The 23,873-nt window shown below is 57.6% G+C and overlaps 1 protein-coding gene across 1 annotated transcript; it reads left to right on the top strand.

Moving 5' to 3' along the window:
* SLC28A1 (solute carrier family 28 member 1) lies at window positions 1–14,754 on the top strand. Its single transcript, XM_056114402.1, has 17 exons — window positions 1–93; window positions 411–481; window positions 1,813–1,904; window positions 2,698–2,881; window positions 3,525–3,666; window positions 4,026–4,139; window positions 4,252–4,329; window positions 7,415–7,495; window positions 7,943–8,023; window positions 8,759–8,884; window positions 10,361–10,491; window positions 11,512–11,680; window positions 11,770–11,967; window positions 13,474–13,555; window positions 14,125–14,223; window positions 14,304–14,415; window positions 14,516–14,754. The coding sequence occupies exons 1-17, from the start codon at window positions 13–15 to the stop codon at window positions 14,586–14,588; spliced, it is 1,914 nt and encodes a 637-aa protein (XP_055970377.1). The 5' UTR covers window positions 1–12; the 3' UTR covers window positions 14,589–14,754.
* Window positions 14,755–23,873: the final 9,119 nt, after the last annotated feature.

The following is a 23,873-nucleotide window of genomic DNA, read 5'->3' as shown; positions in this document are numbered from 1 at the left end:
AAAGACGTGGCCATGGAGGAGGCCAGACCCCAAGGCCCAGATTCCTTCTCACTCAGCTTCAAGAACCCGGATGCCGTGTCCCTGCAGAGTCTGGTCTGACCCCTTGCCCACCCTCTACATTGTGACCACCTCCTTCGCGCTCTTAGGGCCGACCGCACAACCTGCAGCCCCTTCGCCCCCTTTTCACGGCCAGCTTGGCACCTTCTGCATGTGGCCACTGTGTGTGGGAGGGCCAGGTGCAGTGATATTGGGCCAGGATGGGAAGAGGCAGCAGAGGGCAGGGGCTCAGATGGGCTCCAGGCCACTGACAAGGCTCCGGGAATGGGGTGCCATCTCCCATCACCCCGAGAAACGCAACCACTCCCCACAGGCAGCTCACAGGGGATGCACCTGACAGTTTCTCTCTTTAGGAGGAAGGTCGGGGCCCTACCGAGCGAGGGCACAGCTGGACTGCTGACCCCCTGGAGCACACTTCAGGATGGTGAGGGTGGGGGGGTCGGGGGCCTGGCCAGGGTCTTCTTTCTTGTTTATTTGTTTTGTTTTGGGTCACACCTGGCGGTGCTACAGGTTGACTCCTGGGTCTGTGCTCAGGGATCACTCCTGGTCCTGCCTGGGAGACCATATGGGAAATACCCTCCCTGCTGTCCTATCACTCCAGCCCCCAAATATTTATTCTTTTATTTACTTACTTTTTTGACTTTTGGGTGACACCCGGTAATGCTCAGGGGTTACTCCTGCCTCAGAAATTACTCCTGGCGGTGGTCAGGGGACCCGATAGAATGCTGGGGATTGAATCCAGGTTGGGTGCATGCAAGGCAAACACCCTCCCTGCTGTGCTATCACTCCAGCCCCCAAATAATTCTTTCTAGGTTTTTTTTTTTTTTTCTTTTTGGGTCACACCCGTCAATGCACAGGGGTTAGTACTGGCTTATGCACTCAGGAATTACTCCTGGCAGTGCTCGGAGAACCACATGGGATGCTGGGAATTGAACCCGGGTTGGCCGTGTGCAAGGCAAATGTCCTACCCGCTGTGCCATCTCTCCAGCCCAAAGGCACAAATTCTTTTTTTTTTTTTTTGCTTTCTGGGTCATACCCAGGGATGCACAGGGGTCACTACTGGCTCTGCACTCAGGAATTACCCCTGGCAGCGCTCAGGGAACCATATGGGATGCTGGGAATCGAACCTGGGTCAGCCTTGTGCAAGGCAAATGCCCTACCAGCTACGCCATCACTCCAGCTCTAGCCCCCAAATGTTTATTCTTCTTTTCTTTTCCTTCTTTCTTCTTTCTTTTTTTCCTCTTGATTTTGGGCCATATCCGGTGGTGCTCAGAGCTTACTCCTGGTTCTGCGCTCAGAGGTCACTCTTGGTGGGCTTGGGGCACCCTGTGGGATGCTGGGGATTGAACCCAGTGGCCAGAGGTTTCTACGCCCCCCACCATGGGACCCCACTTGCACCCTGGCTGCTCAGGCTGGGCTGCGGGGACTCCCGCTCTTCAGCTACTTTATACCTCAGGGGCATATTTGAGGATACTCAGCTTTCCCAGGCCGCTGAAGTTCTGCTAGGAGGTGGGGTGCAGGGGTGACAGCCGATGGGAGGTCTAGGGCCTACAGGAGGGATGCTTACCTTGCAGTGGAAGGTGAGGGGCAGTGGGATGGCTCTTGCACCTCACATCTGGCCCTGTGCTGGTCCCCTTGGACCCTCCGACTTGGGGCTGATGCCCAGGGCGGGAAGGCTTAGGGCGGCTGGGCCGGGGGTGCCCATCTGATCTGCAACTTCGGGCCAGGCTGACCCTGTCAACTACCTGTCCCCAGGAGGAGACTGCAGCCAGCCCAGAGGCTCCGACGCTTCTGCAGGGAGCACGCGCAGCTCTGGAGATGGATCTGCAAGGGCCTGGTCTGCACTGGTGAGCTCAGGCCCTGTGCCACTCCCCTACCCCTCCTTTTAGCGTCAGCAAAACATCGCTGGGGGCCAAGGGCCAGCTCAAATCCCCAGATCTTGTCCCCAAGACTCTTTCCAGTGGGTGAGGGAAAGGGGAATATGTCTCTTTCTCTCTCGGTACAGCCAGCCTGCTGGCAACCCCAGGGAGGGTGGGAGTGATCAAGGAAGTTGACCAGAAGGAGGTGGCATTTGGGTCTCATCGATTGGGAGTGTCGATGAGAGGGAGGGGCAGGTCAGTAGGGAAGGGACCCCAAGCGGAGGAAGGACAGGAGCAAAGGTGAAAGAAAGCTCAGGGTGTGGGCAGGAAGCCAATAGACTGGCTGGAGAGGGGCCCCGGGGTAAAGTTCTAGAAGAGGGGGTAGGGGTTACAGGTTATCTGGGACTGGTCTGCTGCGGGGCAGGGTTCAGACAGGGATGTGTCAAGATCACGCTTACACGGGGCCACATGAGAGGCAGCAGAGTCGATGGGCAGGTGTGCAGGGCAGGGAGGTTAGGGCCCCAGGAAGCAGGGCTTCCCCGAGAGCCCCGATGACCACACGGGTGACACAGCTCCTCAGCAGTGACTCCTCTCACGACACCCCCCTCACCGCCCAGAGCTGACCCCTCTCTCTGTCTCCCACCTCCCCAGGGCTGATCCCCTTCCCACATGTCCTGCTCAGGGCTGACCCACCCCTCACCCCCTTGACTGCTCAGGGCTGACCCACTCCTTGTTCCCTTGCCTGCTTGGGGCTGACCCCTCTCTGCCCCCGCTTATCCAGCCTTCGCGGGCTTTCTGCTGGTCGCCTGCCTCCTGAATTTCCAGCGGGCCCTGGCGCTCTTCGTCCTCACCTGTGTGGTCCTGTTCTTCCTGGCCCAAAGCCTGCTCCAGCCGCTGCTGGCTCCAAAGCTGCAGAGGCTCCTGCAGCCCCTGGCAAAGCCCTGCCTGACCCTCTGGTTGAAGAGGTGAGTGAGCGCAGGCCTCAGGATGGGGCCGGCCGGGGGCCTCTGGGTCAGGCCCAGCACAGAGTTCGCCCTGTGTGTACTGGCCACCCTGGGCTGACCCCCAGGCCGTCCTGAGTCAGCCGCTGTCTCAGTGGCAGCTACCCGTTCCAGGGTGCCCCAATTTCATCTCCCCGGCAGTGCCCACCCTCCCAAGGGGGAGGCCAGGGTCCCTGCTGCCCACCAGCTCCCATGAGCCATGGGCACTGACCAGCCTCGGGAGACTCTCCCTCCGGGGGCTCATAGCCCTGTGGCATTTGCATGCGGCCCACTGGGTCTCTGGACAGCAGATCCAGACCCAAATTTCAGGGGGGCGTCTTAGTGCGTTCCAAAGTGGGGCGGGAGCGGGAACCTCCGCCCACAGCCTGCACCCGGACCCGACGGGGCCACTCTGCAGCCGTGTGCAGGGCTGGCCGGGCCCAGGGCCACTGCGTGGGCGGAGAGGAGGGCCGTGGCTGGGGCTCTCCCTCCCTTCCTGTGCAGCGTCTACCCAGGTGCTGCCCCCAAACATGCACTCGTGACCTCCACAGGCGCCTGTGTTTGCTCAGAGCAACCTGGCGTCCAGAGAGGGCAGGTACTGAGGGGACGGCTCCTGCATCCCCCGCAGAATCCTGGCCCTTGCCGCTTTCCTGGGCCTGGTCCTATGGCTGGCACTGGACACCGCGCAGCGCCCCCAGCAGCTGGTGTCCTTCGGGGGGCTCTGCGCCTTCGTGGGCTTCCTGTTCGCCTGCTCCAAGCAGCACCGGGCAGTGAGTGGGGTTTCGTCTCCCAAGACCCGGGCTGCTGGGAGTCCCCATGCGGGAGGACCAGGAGGGGGAAGGCACCTGGGCCTCGAATTGCAGGACACTCAGACCCATGATACATGGCTACAGGACACACAGCTGACCAGGCCACATAGGCGGCCAGTCTCTGGACCTCCTAGCTGGCACCTTTCCACCAGGACACTCCCAATACAGCCTGTACCAGCGTAGCCTTTTATGACCCTGGAGGAGCAACCCAGGGCCTAGCTGAGTCCAGCCTGTGGCGGCCATGCTGGGGGGACCCTGGGCAGCCCCCGCCCCCACCCTGGACAGCCCCAGATGCAGGGTGACAGTGCTTTCTTTGGCAGGTGTCCTGGCGGGCCCTGTTCTGGGGCCTTGGCCTGCAGTTCGCACTTGGGCTTTTTGTCATCAGAACAGAACCAGGATTTGTCGCCTTCCGGTGGCTGGGTGACCAGATCCAGGTGGGCCCAGGCCCCCGGAGGAGGAGCCACTGGGTGGGGCCCCAGAGAGGGGCTGGGGGCTGGCCCACAGCTCAGCCTCAGCCTGGAGGGCCGGCACACTTGTCTCCGGTAGGTTTTCCTGAGCTACACCGAGGCGGGCTCCAGCTTCGTGTTCGGGGAAGCTCTGGTCAAGAACGTCTTTGCCTTTCAGGTGAGCCCCTTCCTGTCTCCCGTCACAGGCCTGGGCACCGGCATGCCATGTGGGCATCGGGCTGCAGCAGGGTGTTGCTGTCCAGAGAACAGGGCGAGCAGGAGTTGGGGCTTGTGATGGGACCTCCGCGTGTCCCCGCTTCCTGGCCCCAGGGGGCCTTGTCCTTCCTGGGTACACCAGGACCGCTTAGCAACAGGTCTGACGGGAGAAGGCTCAGACTGATGCCATCAGACTGGTGCTGTCAGGCCCCAGAGCCCCTTGCAGAATCACAGATCACTGCCTGCATCCTGCTATACCTGCTGTGTCTCATGCAACATGCACATAAATGCACGCACATACACAAAGGCACACTCACAAATGCACACATGAGCACGCACAAGCACACATACACAAGTACACATACAAATATACACACAAGTACACACACAAATATACACCCATGAGTACACACACGAGCACACACACAAATATACACACATGAGCACACACACAAGCACACACATACGCACGCACACACGAGTATACACACATGAGCACACACACGTGAACACACACACTCGAGGACACATACATGTACACACTTGAGCACACGTACACGAATGTACACAGTGCACATGAAATGCCCCTCCCTCCACACACAAACGTGTGCTGGTGACCAAGGTGGGCTGGGTTTGGGTGCAGAGCTAGAATCTTCCAGAACTTCCTTTGCATTCTTGCCACAACTCCCATGAGATCAGTCCCAGGCCTTTGGGCCTCTCTCAGCCCTTCTGGAGTCCAGCTGCCCCCTGGTGATCAATCCTCACTCCTGGGGTCTAAGCTCTGCCCCAGGCTCCCTCCGCCCCCGCCCCCCAAACCCTGGCCTCAAACCCTGGCCTCCAAGACAGCTCAGCTGACATGGCCTCCACCTCCCAGAACCTCATCCTGATGAGTCACTGCACCTTGGCACCATCTCTGTTCTAGAAACTTCCTACCCAGTTGGCTTTCGGCAGTTGTGCATCCCTCCTGGGTCAGGCTGTCACACTTGTCCTTCCCTGGCCCTCCTGCCTCTGGAACGGTCTCTAATCCTGCCTGAACTGGGCCCAGGGCTTCTGGGGAGACCTCAGGGCAGCCAGCAAAGGGGTTGCAGCTCCCCACACCCCCTCAAGAGAGTCGCAGGCCCCCAGAGACCAGCAGGACCAAATTTTACAAAATCCCAAACGGAAGGGCGGGTAGGCACTGGCTATGGGGGGCTACAGGGACTTGTCTGCTAGGCTGGAGCTCAGTGAGGGTCATGGGGGTGGCAAAGGGGAGTGTGGAGCAATGGGCTGGACACGGCCTCCCAGGGGACTCTGACAGGATGACGTCCTTCTGCGTGGGGGCCAGGGGTCTGCTTACTGCTTCTCCTAAGTTCTCTGGAGAAGGCAGGGGCACTGTGGGGGTCCGCCCTAGGGAGTCTGTCTGCCTGCTGACCAGGGGCTGAGCTGAGGACTCTGGGATAGTGCTCGGGAGGAAGCCTGTGGCCCTCCGTGTGTGCTGGAGTTGGGGGAGGAGAGAGTGCGTCTCAGGCTGGGCCTCTGGCTCTCAAAGGCCACTTTCTTAGCCCCCGCCCCCCCACTGACCACGTCTGAGGTCCTGGTCCTGCAGAGGGCTCCAAAGGCGCTTTTCTACCCACTGGACGAATCTTGGAGTTTAGGGCTAGAAGCTTCTCTCCTAAGTTAAGGGGCAAAGGTCACCCACCAGGACCCTGGCCAGGAAGGTGGTCTCCCACCCCCATGGCGTTGGGATCTCCAATTCCCTCACCCCTGGTGCCTACACTCGGGACCGTAGGGACCAGGGCGGGACTGTCCCTCACACAGCCGGGCTACCTCTCCCCTTTCCCAGTCACCTTCTTCCCAGGACGGTCCCCACAGGACCCAGGCGAGGTCCTCCCTGGTGAAGCCCTGAGTGTGTGTGGACAGTCCCCCAGGCGGGATCACAGGATGTCTGGGGCTCTAGTGTCTGGACAAAGCCGTAGCTGTCTGCAGGGCCAGGAATGGGAGTGACAGCACTGGGCCCCTCTGTGCTCTGAGGCCCCTTCCCTGGGGTTTTTTTGGGGGGGCCCTCCAGTAGGGCCCACTGGCTAGGAGGTGCCAGGGCCCCCCCTGCACTCCAGTGCCCTGTGCTGCTCCCAGGGGTTGTCCCCTCACCCCTCTGTCCACTCCTCTTATGTTGTCTCATGGCCATTGCTGGCCCCCCTGAGTCGCAGATGGGACCCTTGCCCTGGCCCCTGCCGTCTGGAGCTCTGGCTGAGCAGGGACCCCCGGAGGAGCTGCCCACAGCGAGGGCTGTGGAGAAGGGCCGAGAAGCCCCGGGCTCTGGGGCCTCGCCTGTGACCGTGGCCAGGAAGCCCCGTTTTCCTACTGCCCTGGACTGTCCTGGCTCCCCCACTGCGTCTGGGCATCAGGATGGCCCTGCTGTGGCCGGCTCTGCACACCTCACAGCCAGATCCCTGCCACCACACAACAGGAACTAGAATATTCCAGCAGTGAGCCTTCCTCCCCACTGACCCCGCGGCCAGTTCCTGCCTAGGGCCAGTGCTGTCCTGGGACATTGCCTGGCCACGGCAGAGACTATACACAGTGCCACCCCAGTGCGGGGCCAAACTCTGAGACTGGTCCCCCTATCCCAACCATTTGTTCCTCAGTGGCCATCCTTGTTCTGCCTTAGTCTGTTTGTCACATTGGAGAGGATGAGCTGGACCCTCAGGCACACATGTAGGGGCCACTCCCTCAAACCAGAGGCGGGGGGCAGCCCGCCCTGAGAGCAGACAGGCTGGCTGTGGGGGACTGGGAGGGAGAGTGACGAGGGGTGGGGGCAGAACCCAGCAAACAGGGGAGTCCGGCTTCAGCCACACACAGCAGCGAGGCCAGGGTCTGGGATGGAGCTCAGGGAGGGGTGGACTCAGCACGGTTCCCGGGCCCCCTTCAGGGTAGAGGCGGCCATAACAAGGGGTTCTGTGTGGATGTCAGACTTTGGAGGGAACAAACCCAGGGGCCTGCCGGAGCCTGTGGGTTTTGGCTGCTGGCCTGCAGGGCCCCTCAGTGCCTCCTGTGCCCCCCACCCCCAGGTGCTGCCCATCATAGTCTTCTTCAGCTGCGTCATGTCGATGCTTTACTACGTGGGCCTCATGCAGTGGGTCATCCTGAAGGTGAGTCTTCACGGCTGCCTGCACCCCAGAGCCACCCGGGCATTTGGGCTGCCCCGTTCCGGGCTCCACCGCTTCTCCCCTGCAGCCCCCCTCCCAATTTCTTCCTCATGGGCCCCATGACACCCCAGAATCCCCTCCCCCAAGCTCTCCCTGCAAAACTCCCATTCTTGATGTGCATCGATGGGCAGAGGACCCCTGGGTGGTGGAAGAATCTGGGGTGTCTGGGCTGGCTGTTGGGTGAGACAGAGTCAAAAGGGGTGGGGGCACGTCTTGGAGCCTGCCCAGGCCTGTCCAGGTGTGGACACGCTCCCAGAGGGTTGGGAATGATGGAGACCTCCCGACTCCTGTGGTGGGGCCCGAGGAGACGTTTCTGGGGAGGGTCTGGGAGATTGGGGGGACTCATGCCCCACTCCTGGCTCGGGGGTCGCTTTCACTGCTTCCCTGCAGATCGCCTGGGTGATGCAGGTGACCATGGGCACCACGGCCACGGAGACCCTGAGCGTGGCCGGGAACATCTTTGTGAGCCAGGTGGGTGCTGTGTCCGGAGTCATCTGGGGGAGTCACCAAGGCTGCTGCCCGGGGAAGATGCCTGCTATGTGGCTCTGCTGGGTGGCTCCATCCTGAGGCCTCCCCGCCAGCTTGGAGCAGAGTCCGGAGCCATTTGGTGACAGTCCTTGACTTAGAAAGAAAAGTCGCTCGCAGATCTGGGGAGGGAGGTCTACCTTCTTTAAGCCAGCAGCAGAAAGCAGCTCCAATTGTACCCAAGGGGACCCCCCGACCTCTCGATCATCCCTGTACCCTCTTGGGGGCCTCCCCAATCTGGGGAAACTCCAGCTTAGAGACTTAGTGAGTGAGGCCACCAGGGAGATGGAGTTCAGGCTGGAGGCGATCAAATGCCCAGAAATGAGAAATTCCAGTGCCTGGAACCTGGGCCCCACCTACCCTCCTGCTGGTTCTCCCTATTTCCCGCCGGGCTCCACCCTCAGGACCCCCAGCCAGCTGTGGATCCCAGGGCCTCCACTGGTCACTTGGCAGGAACAGACACTTCCAATGGCCATTCCTGATCACTCGCTTATAAAGACCCCCAAGGACACTCCCCCAGAGATTCCTGAAGGAGCCACCCAGGGTCCCCAGCCTGTCCTGGACATGACATGGTGTGGCCAGTGCCTCTGTTTGAGCTCCTCTCCGACGTGCCTGGACTCTCTCTTGGCTCCGCTGGATGATGGGGAGGGCCAGTCAGCTCGATCCCTGTCCTCTCTGCAGACGGAGGCGCCCCTGCTGATCCGGCCTTACTTGGCGGACATGACTCTCTCTGAGCTGCACGTGGTCATGACCGGCGGCTACTCCACCATCGCGGGCAGCCTGCTGGGCGCCTACATCTCCTTTGGGGTAAGGGCGTTCCCCTTCGCTGGTGGACACCCCGAAGCCCACACTTTGGGGTCCCTCCCTCCCTCCAACCTCAGTCAACCCTCATTGGAATCCAGGGAAGCTCTCGCTTGCCCCCTGCTGCCTTCTGACTGCCACTGCAAGTCCTACCTCTCGGCTCCTTAGAGCCTCCTCTAGGCAGCCACTCTTGGTGTAATTCCAGAAAGGTTCCTTGCACTTTCTCCTCGGTCCTGGTCCTCTCTGTTGCTCAATTTCCTCCCCTGTTTACTCCGCACCCCCTTTATTTATAAAATCTGGGCTTTTCTCCCCCGCCCACACTGAGCCCTTGAAGTATGGTGACTTGCTTAGTATGGCGGGTGGTGGGGGTGGGGAGGGGAATGAAGTCATTGCACCAGAGAGACAGCATAACAGGTGAGACTTACCTTGCACATGGCTGACCCAGATTCAATCCCTGGCATCCCAAAAGTACAGCCAGGAGTGATTCCTGAGTGCAGAGCCAGGGGTTACCCCTGAGCATTGCCAGGTGTGGCCCAAAACCCCAAACCAAACAAAAAAAAAAAGGAATATTAAGTTTTATATCAATGGGTGGAGAAGTGTGTATTTTGGATGTATCGGGCTTGGCTAATGTCATTAACTTGATCTTTTGTTCTTCGGAGGGCCATGCCTATTGATACTCAGGTACCCAATAGTGTTTAGGAGGACAGAATCACCCACTCTAGGCATTGAGAGAAACACCAAAAGGGGCATAAGTTAAAGGACCTAGCCTAGGTCCTGCAAGCCAGGATAGACTCTTGGCACCTTTGAACCCTTGGTGTGACTTCTGCCTGGTTTTCCTCATTGTCGTTGACTTCTGCTCCTTCCCCTGACTGCTTCAGAGGCCTTGCTGAACACTGACTGTCCTGTCTTTGTTCACAGCCATCCACATGGCACAGAGTGAGGCTTCTGCTGTGCCCTTTGGGTACTTACCTGCCAGGAAAGCAGCAGAGTGGGAAATGGGGCGGGGGTTGGCTCCCATGAGGTGCTGTTCTTCAAGGGAGGGTCCCGGGGTGCAAGTGGTCCCCTGCTTCTTCCTGGGAGCCCTTCAGGGGATCGACCCGGCCAGAGGACGGGGTGCTGAGGGGGGAGCTCACTCAGCCAGGGGCAGGAGGGGGTGAGCACCCTTGTGCCCCATAGTAACTCAGGCGTCCTCTAGAGGGCGACATGCCCACAGGGTCCCCTAACCCTCTGCTGCCCAGCCCCTCGCAGGTCCAACTGCCTTGTATGGGGGCGGGGGGAGTGGAATGGACACTGTCACTACCCCCACCCCAGCTGCAGTCAGCCTGGAACCCTCAAACCAGCCCCCATAAACACGATGACTCGGACCTGCTGTGTTGGGGGTTCTGTTTCCTCGGCTGTAAAAAGGGGTGCGGGAGGTCTGATCTCCCCATTGCCAGTCCTCCAGGGCGGCTGGTCCCCTAGCCTGTCCTTGTTGACCTGCAGATCGATTCCACATCTTTGATCGCGGCCTCTGTCATGGCGGCGCCCTGTGCCCTGGCCCTGTCCAAGCTGGTCTACCCCGAGGTAGAGGAATCCAAGTTCAGAAGCCAGGAGGGCGTGAAGCTGAGCTACGGGTGAGCGAGTGCCGCTGGGGGGCCCTGGTCCTGCTGTCATGGCCCTGCCCTGGCCACCAGGAGCTGATGTGCCAGTTCTCTTACCCGCAGTCTAGTGCAGAAGCTGACCAGGGCAGGGTCAGGGGATGGGCTGGGGTGCCACTGGCCGTGGCTTACCGCATGGCACCCTCTCCTGACACTACCTCACTGCGTCCCGGCAGCCCTGTGACCTTTCTTCACACCTTCCTTCACAGCTGTGCTTAGGGGTGCAGTGTGAAACCCTAACCTCACCACTTCCTGGGCATGTCTGCCCTGCTTATCCACGTCAGACCAGCCAGTCTAAAAGGAGAATTGGAGTCAGCCACCCGCTAGCAGCACCGTATGGCTGGTTCAATCACTGGGCAACACCAACAGTTTTTATTATTATTATTATTATTATTATTAGTTGTTTGGGAACCACACCTGGCGATGCTCAGGGGTTACTCCTGGCTCTGCACTCAGGAACTATTCCTGGCGGTGCTCAGGGGATGCCAGGATCAAACCTGGTTCTGCTTGCAAGCAAGACAAATGCTCTCATCACTGTACTATTGCTCTGGCCTCAACACAAACAATTATTCATAAGAAACCTGCCTGTCTGGGCTGGAGCGCCTGACAGCCCTGGTTCAAATCCCTACCCCAGGGCAAAGTACCATAGATGGTTCCCTGAGCACAGTGCCACGAGCAGCCCCTGAGCACTGTTGGTGTGGCATTTTCTTTTAGCACTAGACGTCCGATGTCTGGAGTATATTCCGTATTTGCAGCATCTGAATCGGGACTGGTTCAGTGTCGGCTCCTGCCAGTGTCAGCTCCCCCTGTGCTCATCCTGTCTAAACCCAGAGCCTCTGTGGCAACTGGCTTGCATCTTTGCTAGAAATTGGGGTCCCTGGTGCTCGGGCCAGCTCTCCCGTCTCCGAGCTCAGAGGGAGAACCAGGACACTGTCCAGCCTGTAGGTGCCGTGGCTCGGATAGACCCACGACAGGAGTTGCCCGTCTCACCCACAGGGATGCTCAGAACCTTCTGGAAGCTGCCAGCAGTGGGGCCGCCATCTCCGTGAAGGTGGTGGCTAACATTGCAGCCAATCTGATTGCCTTCCTGGCCGTGCTGGCCTTCATCAACGCCGCCCTGGCCTGGCTGGGAGGCATGGTGGATGTGGAGGGCCTCAGTTTCCAGGTCTGGCCTGTTGAGGGGGGACACAGCCCAGGGAGGTCAGGGAGACCCCATAGGACCTGGTGGCAGCAGCGTCCTCACTTACCCCTCAGCTCCTCTGCTCTTACATCCTGCGGCCTGTGGCCTTCCTGCTGGGCGTGGCCTGGGAGGACTGCCCGGTGGTGGCCGAGCTCCTGGGCATGAAGCTGTTTCTGAACGAGTTTGTGGCCTATCAGACACTCTCTGAGTACAAGGATCGCCGCCTGGCGGGGATGGAGGAGTGGATCGACGGCAAGAAGCAGTGGATCTCGGTGAGTGCCCGCCTGCCCCCAGGGGAACCCAGCCGGGCGTCCTCCTGCCAGTGTCGGCTCTCCCCCGTGCTGGGCAAGAGCCTTCGGCCTGGGTGATACCTGCCACGATTCCCAAGGATCCCTGGGACAGCCCAGGAGCCAGGACTGGAGGGAGCAGGGAGGGTTTGTTCACAGCTGGGCTGCCTGATCTTATCTTTGGGGGTGCTGCTCTGTCAAAGTTCTTTGTTGGTTTTTATTCTGGGGCCACAGGTGGTGCTTGGGGCTGACTCCTAACTCTGTGCTCAGGGATCACTCCTGGATGGGCTCAGGGTGCCCTGTGGGACACCGGGGACCCAACCTGGGTCGGATGCCTGCAAGGGAAATGCACCCCCGCTCTCGTCTCAGGAAGGCCGGGCCGGGGAGGCGGCTCCTGGACCGGGCACAGGGCAGTGTGTGTCCCTCACGGTCCATCCCGACTGTGGTGGCACATGCTCCCACCCGGGGGGTTATGACTTGCCCCCGTGCTCTTCGTACGACCCCCGATGCTGGGCTGTTCTCTGAACTCAGACTGATCCCTCCTCCCGGCTGTTCCCTGGGCCCCTCCCACACGTGGGGCAGCCCTGGAGCCTGGGCACAGCCGACTGCAGTTGTTATCTTTTAATTTATTTTATTTTTTAACTTTGGGGGCAACAGGGGTGGTGCTCAGGGGACTGCTCTCAGCTCCGTGTGTGTGGGGGATGGGGGTTCCCCTGGGGGTGCCAGGGGAGCTGGGTAGATCCCAGGCCTCCCGCAATCACAGTGGGCACCCGGTGGCTGAGTTCTTGTCTGGGCCTTCTCTAATGCTTTCTTTGTCTTGTATTTTTGGCTGCACCCGGTGATGTTCAGGGCTGACTCCTGACTCTGCATTCAGGAATTAGTCCTGGTTGGTCTCAGGGGACTTCGTATTAAAGCTGGCGGTGTGCAAGGCCAACACCCTACCTGCTGTATTAACTTTCCAGTCCATACAATTTAGATTTTCAATGGTCAAGGAATACACTCTGTTAAAAAAACAAAACTGGGGTAGTCCCAGCTCATGGTCAGAGATGGGCTCAGAACATTAGCATTTGGAAGCCACGAGAGAAGACAAGTTAGGGGTGGGCAGACCTTTGGGTCGAGGAATCAGCATGTGCAAAGGGCCTGGGGTTGAGAAGCACCTGGTAGGTTTGGAATCACCTGATTGGAACTGGGTTGAGGTGAAGTGAGTCTTTGCAGCTGCGTCACTGTGATGTTCTAGAAGCTGGCAGGACACAGTTCCGAAAATCTCGGTCCACCTGTTTCCACTTCCCGTTTCCCTATGCACACTTGGCCCTGTTCTTCGCCCCGCCCCCCCATCACTTTACATGTGTTTTCACACAATGGGTCCACACCCACCTTTTCCTTTGTGTGGCTTCCCTGATGATCTCTGATCACAAATTTCCTCTCTTGGCAATGCTGGCACGTGTGGCTATGGTGGGGGCAGAGTCCTCCTGACTCGGTGTCACCTCCTAGGTGAGAGCGGAGATACTCACCACCTTTGCACTCTGTGGATTCGCCAACTTCAGCTCCATTGGGATCATGCTGGGAGGCCTGAGTGAGTCCCGGGGCGCTTCCTGGTACCTTGGGGGTCCGAGTTGCCAGACTGAGCCCTGAAGCCACTTTCTGGGGCCCAAATTTCAACATGTCTCAGTTGGCCAACTTGTCCCAGGCCAGCGCTAAGCAGAGGGTTGAGACATTCCCCCAGCCAATAGTCTCCTGGGTGCCTGGCCATGCCTGGGTGTTCCCCGTGTGTGCACCTTGGCCTGCTTGGGGCGTGGGTGTGGGGCCACTGCTGGCCACTGTTGGCCTGTCCTGACACTCTGGCCTGCCGTTCCCACATGGGGTCAGGCAGGCCTGGGGGGCCTCCGGAGGACGTACCCCCAAGCTCTCAGCTCCTCCTCATACTCTCCCAGAACTGGGGCTCTGGTCACCCAAGCAGCTGATGGCTGAGGTCACTGGGATGGTCCAATCCCAGACCTGCACACATTTCCCCTGTGGAGACCTGGGGGTGGGGGGCTCACCCGGGGGGCCTGTTAGCAGGGCTCTAAACACCACCCCTGCCTGGGGCGTCGGGTTGCCCAGAGGCAGGCAGGGATCTGGCCTGAGCCCGTGTGTCCCCTGCAGCATCCATGGCGCCCCACCGGAAGAGCGACTTCTCCGGGATCGTGTTGCGGGCGCTCCTCACAGGGGCCTGCGTGTCCCTGGTTAATGCTTGTGTGGCAGGTGAGTGCAGGTGGGGCGGGGATGGGGGGGCGGTCTGTGAGCACAGGCCCCACCTGAGGCCCGGCTGTGTCCCTGTCCAGGCATCCTCTACGTGCCCAGGGGCCCTGTGGTGGACTGTGCGACCCTGTTGAACAGCACCGTGAGCAGTGCCAGCTACGAGCTCTACCTGTGCTGCCAGGAGCAGTTCCAGGGGTGAGCAGGGGGTGGGAAGGGGGTGCAGGGGGTGGCAGCAGCGTCCCCATGTCCCTGGCGCTGGGCCTGGTGTGTACATCACAGCCTCATTTCTTTGCAGCACCGGCCCGGCCCTGGGCCCCGCCGCCCTGTCCAGCTGCTGTAACTTCTACAACCACACGCTGTGCGGGTAACGGCCTCCTGTACAGGACCGTCTGTCACAGGTCCTGAGGGGGTGCTGGATGAGCAGCAGGGGGTGAGGATGCCTCATGAGCCCCCCCAGTTCAGCTCTCCCAGTGGGGAATCTCCAGGTCCCCTAACCTCCTCTTTCCCCTCATACCTGGTGGCCCCAGGACCCTTACCCCATCCGCCCCCTTCTACTTAGCGCAGGCTCACCCATTTCTGGGGCCCTGGGTTTGCTGTGACTTTCATTCTTCTGGACAGTTATTCCTGGAGAGCCCCCTTGACACTGGACACCTCCCCCTAACCATCCCCACCGGTGACTTTAGGGGCTTACACAATGTGCTAGGTTTAGGGAGCCCCAGGCCCAATAAAGTTAGGCAGGTGCTTTTGTTCTGTTGTTGTTTTGAAGTTCGTTCTTGCCAGAGCTTGCTGCGGATGCCGTGAGACATTTTCTAAACTCATTTCACCCTAAGAAACGTGTTTGAGGGCTGGAGAGACAACACAGCGGGGAGGGCACTTGCCTGGCACGTGGCCGATCCAGGTTGGATCCCCGGCACCCCGTGGGTCCCCCAGGCCACTGGGAGTGGTTCCTGAGTGTAGAGCCTGGATTCAGTTCCAGGATTGCCAGGTGTGGCCTCAAAGCAGGAAGCAAACAAGAAGAAACGTGTTTGATGGGGCCTCTTTCTCAGGCCCTCAGACTGTGGCGTCCATGCGAGTGAGCCTGTGCGTCATTGATGCCAAGGAATTGAGTGGGTGCTCTCTGCAGCCTTGAAGCTGGGAATAGCCATGGGGAGCTGTGGGCTGCTGGCCACCTGTGTGCTGCAGGCCTTATCTGCAGCCACCATGAGCCCCCAGTGCTGTGCGCCTGAAGGGGCAGTGGTGAGGCCACAGGGCAAGGCCCTGCTATAGTTTTCGGTGGAACCGACACACCCTGGAGCACTTCACGGCTGTTCCAAGCTGGGATGATGCAATGTCTGGCCTGTTTGGAACTTGCCTAAGCCAGCTGACCCGGGTTCCACCCCCCGGCACTCACAGATGGTCCCCTGAGCCTTGCCAGGAGTGATCCCTGAGCACAGAGCCAGGAGTCAGCCCTGAGCATGCTGGGTGTGGCCTCCAAACCAAAACTTAACAAATAAAAAAATATGCAAAATAATTATATTCACTTTTTTAACTTACTAAGGTGGGTTTCTGTTGGGTGCTCAGGATGGAAAGTGCCACCTGATACTGCAGATAAACAAGTTTTTGAACCACATCTGGTGGTGCTCAGGGGACCATATGGCATGCTGGGGATGACTCCGGGTCAGCTGTGTGTAAGGCAAGTGTTCTAATCACAGTATTATCACTCCGGTCCCAAGATAAACAGTTTTATAAGGCAAGCTATGATCTGCTCGAATGCAGGAATAAAATAATCACACCCGAAAAAGGGAAAAGGATAGCGGAAAGCTCCTCCCCCCACCCCCCGCAATTCCATGCTAGGGTCTGCATTACTCCCCTTCCTTTTTGCTCCCTCCCACTCAACCAAAGAAGTGGGGTGGGGGTGGAGGGCGTCCGCAGAGCCCGCCTGGCAGGTTAGCTGGTTTAATTCCTGGACTTTAATACTCCACGAAGTTTGATGGTTCAATTATGCTACCATTAAATGATGCTAAGATGCCACTCTGCCTGGAGGGAAAAACACAAACCATCAACGCACCCTCCCAGCGAGTCAGTTTAGCAACTCCGGGTACATCCTCACCCTCCAGATGTCAGTTCATGTCTGCTGACCTTCAGAGACGCACTAAAGTTACAGACACTATTTTCATTTTCTTTAAAATGCTTTGCTTTTATTTCCGGCACTGTGGTTTACAGTTGTTCATGGCAGGGCTTCTGGTAGCCCAGCACCCTCCCCTAGAGTCACCCCGTCTTCTGCCCCTCGTGGTCAGCTTCCTACTGCAGACCTGGCATCAGTTCCTGTTGCCCTTGGGCATCTGCTATTCCCCTCCTGTGTCTCTTTAGATCCCACACCTGAGGGAGATCCTGTCTGTCTCTCTCCTGCCTGACTTCGCCCAGCACGATACTCTCCAGATCCGTCCATGCGGTAGCAAACTGCAATGATTTTGTATTTTTCTTGTGACTGAGTAGTATTTCAATATTTCCTCTTTCCTTTCTCCTCTCCGCTGCCCTCTCCTCCTCTCTCCTCTCCTCTCCTTCCTCTTAGTGGGAGGGGGGAGTGCACCTGGACAGTGATGTTTGGAACTGATGGTTCTAGACAAGAACTGAGTACTGAAAGGAGGTAAAGGGACATGCAGGATAACCTCTCCGTACCTGTATTGCAAACCATCATGACAGAGAGAAAGAAAGAGAGAGAGACAGAAACTGGGTGGGCTGGAGGGAAACTGGGGGCATTGGTGGTGGGAAATGTGCACTGGTGAAGGGACGGGTATTGGAATATTGTGTGACCAAAACCCAATCATGAACAACAATTTGTAACTGTGTATCTCATGGTAATTAAATAAAAATAAAGAAATAAAAAATAGAGTTTAAAACATCATAATTTACAAGGAGAGAAAAGGGGGCCTACAGCAAACCCCCTCACCCCGGCCCCCCAGCGCGAAATGAAAGCAGCAGGGACTAGTGTGTGCTTGGAGGTGGAGCCCTCGTGTGTCTCACCCAGGGCTCCCGCGGAGGGTTTGGCCTCCCGGGCACCATCCGGACTAGGCACCAACGAGCCCAGCCTCTCTGCAGGGTGCACCCGGGAGCCACCCAGAACTGCACCCTGGTGCTCGAACTCCCCTTCCCCCCCTCCCCCCTCCCCCGGGTCACCTGGAACCTCCCGGCCAGGTGGGCGAGTGCAGACTGGCCCGAGTCCAGGGCAACAGACCGCAGGTGTCCCTTTGTCCAGGGAAGGGCCGGGCAGGTAGGGGGCAGTCCGGGGAAAGCGGAGCGCAAAGCTAGCGTTTCCGAAGGCTGCCCGTGGACCTGGTCTGATTCCTATTTGTTAATCCCGTTGCTGCTGGTGCTGCGCGGAGTTTTGGAATTTACAGACTTTCCAGCTTCCTAGAGCCTCTGCCTTTTGCTTTAACGCTATTCCCGGGAGGGAGATTCTTGCTGTGGGTTGTTTTTTTAACGGACATTGGAACCAGGTGTGCGTGCATCCCCCGGCGTGCACCCAGGAGCGCGCATCCAGCCGCACGCTTCCCAGTGCGTGAATGCTGGTACGTGCATCCAGGAGCGTGCCTCCCTCCCGCCCCGTGCACCCAGGAGCGTGCATCTCTGCGTGCATCCCGGGGCGTGTATCCCGTGCGTGCATTTCTGCGTGCATCTCTGCGTGCATTCCGGCGCGCATCCCGGAGGAGCGGGTAGGGCGCCCTCCGCGGGGCCGCTGGCGCCGGGTTCTTACAGACTCCCCCGGAGAGTCTGTTTCTAGGTGGGTTTGGTGCAGGGGAAGGCAGATGATTTGCTCTGCAGGGGCGGGGGAGCGAGTGTGTTGAGCAGGGGAGGAGCGAGGCGTTGCTGTGGCTTCCGCAGAGATGCCGAGACGCCACCGTTGAAACTGGACCGTCCCCGCAGTAAGCCCAGCTGGTCTGGCTGCTCGGAAGGTAAGTAGCACAGGGCGGGTGTGAAGGTGGGAGCTCTGACTTGATGGTGCCGGGAGGGGCGCCGGGCGCTGTTGTTTTATTTTCTCTTGCTGAAGCCCGTGGGGAATTGAGGGTGAGTGGCCGCGGGACGTGGAGGGATGGAGAGAGGGGAGAAGAGGAGAGTGCCGCCAGGTCCTTGCTCTCTCCTCTGAGGACCCACTGCCCCTTCCTTAAGCACTCCCCTGCCCAGCCGCCTCTGGATTGCAGCCCACGCCCTACAAATCCTCAGGGAGCCAGAGGCAGCCCTCCGGGACCCAGAGCTGTGCAAACAAAGTCCACACTCCCCAAAGCAGCCTGGGAGAGAGAAACAGCAGAAATGGGGAAGGAGCAGGTGAAGGCAGAGGTTAGGTGCCTACAGGAAGGGGTCATGGGGGCGTTGATGAGGCGAGGGTGGGGTTCCCTGCTCCCCCAAGACCCAGCTGACTCTCCTACCCTCTGCCACCAGGTGGGCAGAGACTGGCAGGTCCTGAGCTGTGTTGGCACTTGCAAGGGTGGGGATGGGAGGCAGGGTTCAGTATACACAGCAGAGCTGCGGGAGGGGTGTGCCCTTTACAGGTCAGACTTGCGTTAAAAAAAAGTTTGTTTTCAGGGTCAGAGAGAGGCCTTGCACCTGGTTTCAACACATGCACACCTCGCCCCTAAGGTTCCCCGAGTCCTTGACTCTTCAGGGTGTGCCCCTGAAAAACTGCAAGCTGTAAAAATAATATATGAAAATGGATTGTCTCCTTCAATCTCAGGATCATGAAGTTTTATAAGAACTTCATAAAAGCAGGGCTTGGGGGGAATTCTGAGCATTTCAGAGCAGATGAACTCCCCCTGCCCCACCCCCCAACTGCCTCTTGGGTCTTCAGCCTGTGCGTGTTTGTCCCAGCTCCAAGGAAAGTGCTGACCTTAATTGTCTCTCAGTGATGGAATCAAGGTCTGTGGACACTGTTTGTGTGGGAGGGCAAAATCCAGCCTCCTGAGCGAAGGCTGGGCTGGGTGATGAGAAACGACAGGAGAGGGTTCTGGAAAACCCTTCAGTGGCTGCCCTGCTCTGCTTATCACGAGACCATCCCTTATACCCCCTGCTGCAAGCTGTCATGTACTCCTCAGACCCTGCTGAGTATCTCTGGAGAGTTTCTCAGCTTCTCAGAACTTTGGGGTTCTGATGTGTAAGATGAAGAAAATGCCCAAGTATCCTTCCTTGATGCTTAAACATGTTTGGTCGTTGCACACAGAGCTGGACATGGCTGTGAGCAAGAGAATGCCCACAATGCAGGCAGTGAGTGTCCGTGACAAGGAAGAGAGAAAGCAGGGCCGAGGCTAGTGGGGTGGTCCGGGGCATGACAGGACGGTGACTTGGTTCTGCAATTTGTGCACGGAAGGCTTTGCTGTGAAGTGACATTTTGACCAGACTTCAGGAAGTGAGGGAATGAGGCCGGCAGGTGTCTGAGGAAATCCTAGGAGCAGAATGGCACCTGCAGAGAGCCTGTGGTGGGAGAGAGGTATGCTGAGGATTGCGGGATGGATGGATCAGATGCAGGACCCAGGGTCAGCACTCCGGCGATCACTGCCTCTGAGGGTTTATGTCTGTGAGATTTCTCTTCTGAGTGACTGAAATCCTAAACTGTGTGTCAGAGAAGGTCCCGGTGGTCAGTCAGCAGAAACAGACACAGGCAGGGACGTTTGCCAGGTGACAGGAGCACAGGGGCCAGGGGCCAGTGCTTTCCTCATCATGGACCGGGCATGGCCTCCGTGCTGCCCACGGCATTCCCCAGTGGGGCGGGAAAGGATTGGCGTGAGTGACCAGGTAGTGTGTCTGCTGGCTGCCCTTCTGTTTAGCTTTGACAGTGATGATGGCTTCTGTGGGGATGGGAGGGTGTGGGAGTCAACTGGACCTACCCATTCTCCAGGATGTGGGATGTGTTTGTGCACTCTCACGGACAAACTTGTTCATGATTTTGTCTATGCTCTGCATGTGAAGGGTCCTTTCCTACTCTGCCCTTTGGGGGATTTTTCCTCATGAGTGCGGCGGGGGGGTAGGAACTTGTTTCCCCCAACTCTTGTGTTCTCGAGCTGCTTCAGTGTCTGCACAGAGGCGAGGAGCTGTGCAAAAGCTTCTGTGGAACAGGATTGTTTTTGTTTGGGGCCACACCTGGTGGTGCTCAGGGGTTCCTCCTGGGTCTACACTCAGGGATAACTCCTCCTGGACTCGGGGGACCTTCTGATGCTGGGGTTGAACCTGAGTCAGCTGTGTGCAAGCTGTTGTACTCTCTCTCTGGTCCCTGAAATAAGATTTGGTAAGGCTATGTGTCCCCATGTCTCCACCCAGAAGGTGACATTTACCTCTCTGAATTTCTTCTATCTATTAATCCATCCCCCATCCATCCACCTATCATCCATCCATCCCCATCCATTCATCTGCCCATCTCCCGTCTCCCATCCATCAATCCATCCACCTATAATCCATCCATTCCCCTATCCATTTGCCCATCCATCCATCCATCCATCATCCATCCTGCATCCATCCACCCATCCACCCATCTTTCCCCCATCCTCCATCATCCACCCATCTCCCATCCACCCATCCATCCGTCCACCTATCCACCCCTCGCTGCTCCATCCATCCATCCATCCATCCATCCTATGCCATCTGTCCACCCATCCACCCACCCATCCATCCACGGTCTGGCTTTTCATTCTGTCACTATAGAAATCTGATCTGTCTCTCTGGGCCATCGTGGTGCTTTTCTCATTTGTTTGCTGCCTGTGGATTTGCAAAGGCTGAGACACTAGGGCATGGCCAGTGTGTCCTCTTCCTGCTGACCTCCTTGTCCCTCCTCCTGCATCAGACAGAAACAAGTCCCTGTACAGGAGGTTTAGTTTTTTGTCCAAGGGGATGTGGACAAAGAGCAAAGCAGCCCAAGTGCAGAGCATGGACTTGGGGAGGGGAAGGATGGAGGTATTTTTTGCAGCCAACTTCCATCGGGAATCCTTGCTTAGTTTTGTTTTTAGTAGAGGGAGTTTTGAGCCACCCACAGTGTGCTCAGGGGCTACTCCTGGCTCTGTACTTGGGAGACATGCAATACCAAAGGTTGAACTGGGATCAGCCACAGGCAAGACAAACACCGGAACCCCCATGCGATCTCTCTGGCCTTGAGAGACATCTCACTTGTCCGAGGCTCATTTTTCTGCTAGACGCTGCACATCTGAGCTTGGACTATTGTTGTTTCTGCTTCTTTAGCTGATCAACCAAGACCTACTAGGTTGTAGACAGTCGCTCATCAGCTATTTCCCGAGTGGTGGGCATGAAACAAGGGGCATCACTGGAGTGGGGGAGAGATGTGTGGAAGATGGATACAGGCTAAAAGGCTGGGATAAGTCTGGGAACCTGATCTCCTGTGGTCTACCCGATGTGAAGGGCGTGGGTCTGAGAGCCTGGTGGTGCCCTGTGCTGAGAAGGACTGGGAGCAGTTGGGCACAGCAGCAGTGAGCCTGGCGAACGGCCGGTCTCCTCTGCCCTTGACTGCACTTTGGCTTTTCCTCAGAGCTGTGGGAAGCTGCTGCTACATTCTGAGCCCTGCCCGCCTGATCTGATGGATTCTTTCTCATGCTCACAGGGGCTCAGGGCTTTAGATCTGCAGGGTCATGACTGATGAGGGTCAGATGGGCTTCCAGGCTGCTGCAGTGATCCAGGGGCTAGACAGTGGTGGTTTGGTCCAGATCAAGGTGGGCTGCAAGGAAGCCAGTGTCTAGTCTTCTGGATGACAGCAGGTAGGATTTGCTGATGGGACCCATTCCAGGTATGAGAGAAAGAAAGGAGCTGAGAATGGATGCAAGAATCTCCATGCAAGAAACTGGGAGGAGTAGGGTTGGCTGAGATGTGGGACAGTTGCGGCCAGTGAGATGCAGGACAGTTGGGGCCAGTGAGATGTGGGACATTTGGGGCCAGTGAGATGCGGGATAGTTGGGGACAGTGTCTTGGATACCCAGTGGCAGATGCTGAAGAGATGGAGGAAGAGATTCAGGACGGAGAAGGACATTTGCACATGGTGGGTGTGTTCTTCATCAGTTCTTTAGTGGGACGGTCACCGCTGTGTCTGCACCCACAGTGCTTCCCGGCGCACCCTATGCACTTGTGGGACTCTATGGGGTGATGAAATAGGAGGGTGCAGTTGCTGGAGGGCTGCAATTTTCTGCTTTGGTGGGTCTTAATGTATCTCCCTGAAAGTTACTTCCTTCCCAAGGTCTCATAGGAGCCTAATTGTGGACTAAAAACAGACTTTAAATGCAAAGGCTCCAGTCGCTTGGATCGTGTGGAGAGCGATGTGCAATGACGAGACAGAGAAGTGAGTCGAAACAAAAAATATAGCTCATACTTTCAAAAAAAGAGAGGCAACTCCTCCCGAGAGGCGGCTGAAATTCAGAGGTGTGATGTTCTCGAGTTATTATTGTGCTGCTCTTAATTTAAGAGAAAGCAGGAGCAGGGGAGGCTCTAAAAAACATGGGGGGAAATTTTCTTTGCATCTATTTTCTGCCAAGTGAGAGCGTCATTGACTTGCTTGAAAAAAAAAAATCCCATGTCCCTGGCATCTTGCATTTTCTGTTGGCCAAAGGAGAGACAGGCCCAGAGGGAGGACACAGGCTGGAAAGCCTCACCCTGAAACCCTAGGCTCCCCGACCCCTTATGCTAACTGATGTAGCCGAATATTGTGTGAATCTTGTTCATAATAATGATGAGGGGAGGGAAAAAGAAAAGTCCTGCACATGAAAATGTGTGTGTGTGTGTGTGTGTGTGTGTGTGTGTGTGTGTAAGAGGGAGAGGGGGCCGGAGTGATAATACAGTTGTTAGGGCGTTTGTCTATATGCAGCTTACTCATGTTTGATCCCCGACATCCCATATGGTCCCCTGAGCTCTCCAGGAGTAATTCTGAAGTACAGAGCCAGGAGTGACCCCTGAGCATCATTGGGTGTGGGCTCCAAACCAAACCAAACCACAACAAAGAAGAGTGTTAGAGAGTGAGCACCAAGACATTAGTGGAAGTTGGGGGGTACCAAATAGAATTGATTTATTTTTGTTTTGAGGGTCACATCTGGTGGTACACAGGGCTGACTTCTGGCTCTGTGCTACTGGCGGAGGCTCAGGGGACCCTATGGGGTCTCAGGGATCAAACGCAGTGCCCTCCCCTCTGTGCTTTTGCTCTGAACCCCACCTGGTCGTGCAGGAAGTGGATGCACCGGGCCTCAACTTCTCTTGATCATGCAGGTGGGAAATCTGAGACTCAGGAAGGAAATACAGGGTCAAGGGGTTTGGGAAAGGAGAAGAGCAGTTTCCATTCTTTGGCCTCCAGCTCTGCAGTGATTAAAGAAAATGCACAACATTTGGGTCTCCTTGACTCACAGATGTCTGGGTGTGGAAACTGGCAAGCTGGGTGCTGGGTGCTGTCCACTGCTTGCTGTGTTAATCCGGGGGGATATATGTGCTGGCAGGAACTTGGGCTCCTGAAATCCAGCTTCGCCAGGAAAGGTGTGAGTTTTCAGGGTCTTCCAGCGACAGGACCCTGCAATGCACATGGCCCTGTGCGGGATCAGCATGCCATCCATCACTGTCTGGGGCGCGCAGACGGGCTTGGCATGGCTGTTCCGTAGGAGGGTTCCTTTCTGGCCTAGAATAAGCTAAAATGGATGGATGGGTTTGAG

This window comes from Sorex fumeus, unplaced genomic scaffold, assembly GCF_029834395.1.
Source record: "Sorex fumeus unplaced genomic scaffold, SorFum_2.1 ptg000024l, whole genome shotgun sequence".
NCBI lineage: Eukaryota > Metazoa > Chordata > Mammalia > Eulipotyphla > Soricidae > Sorex > Sorex fumeus.
The sequence above is the reverse complement of the archived record's forward strand: the minus strand, read 5'-3'. Positions and strand labels throughout refer to the sequence as shown.

Coding starts and splice junctions, on each gene's coding strand:
- SLC28A1 (XM_056114402.1), top strand. CDS start 13: ATGGAGGAGGCCAGACCCCAAGGCCCAGATTCCTTCTCACTCAGCTTC. Junction 11,968..13,473: donor GCAAGAAGCAGTGGATCTCG/GTGAGTGCCCGC, acceptor GTCACCTCCTAG/GTGAGAGCGGAGATACTCAC. Junction 13,556..14,124: donor GATCATGCTGGGAGGCCTGA/GTGAGTCCCGGG, acceptor TGTCCCCTGCAG/CATCCATGGCGCCCCACCGG.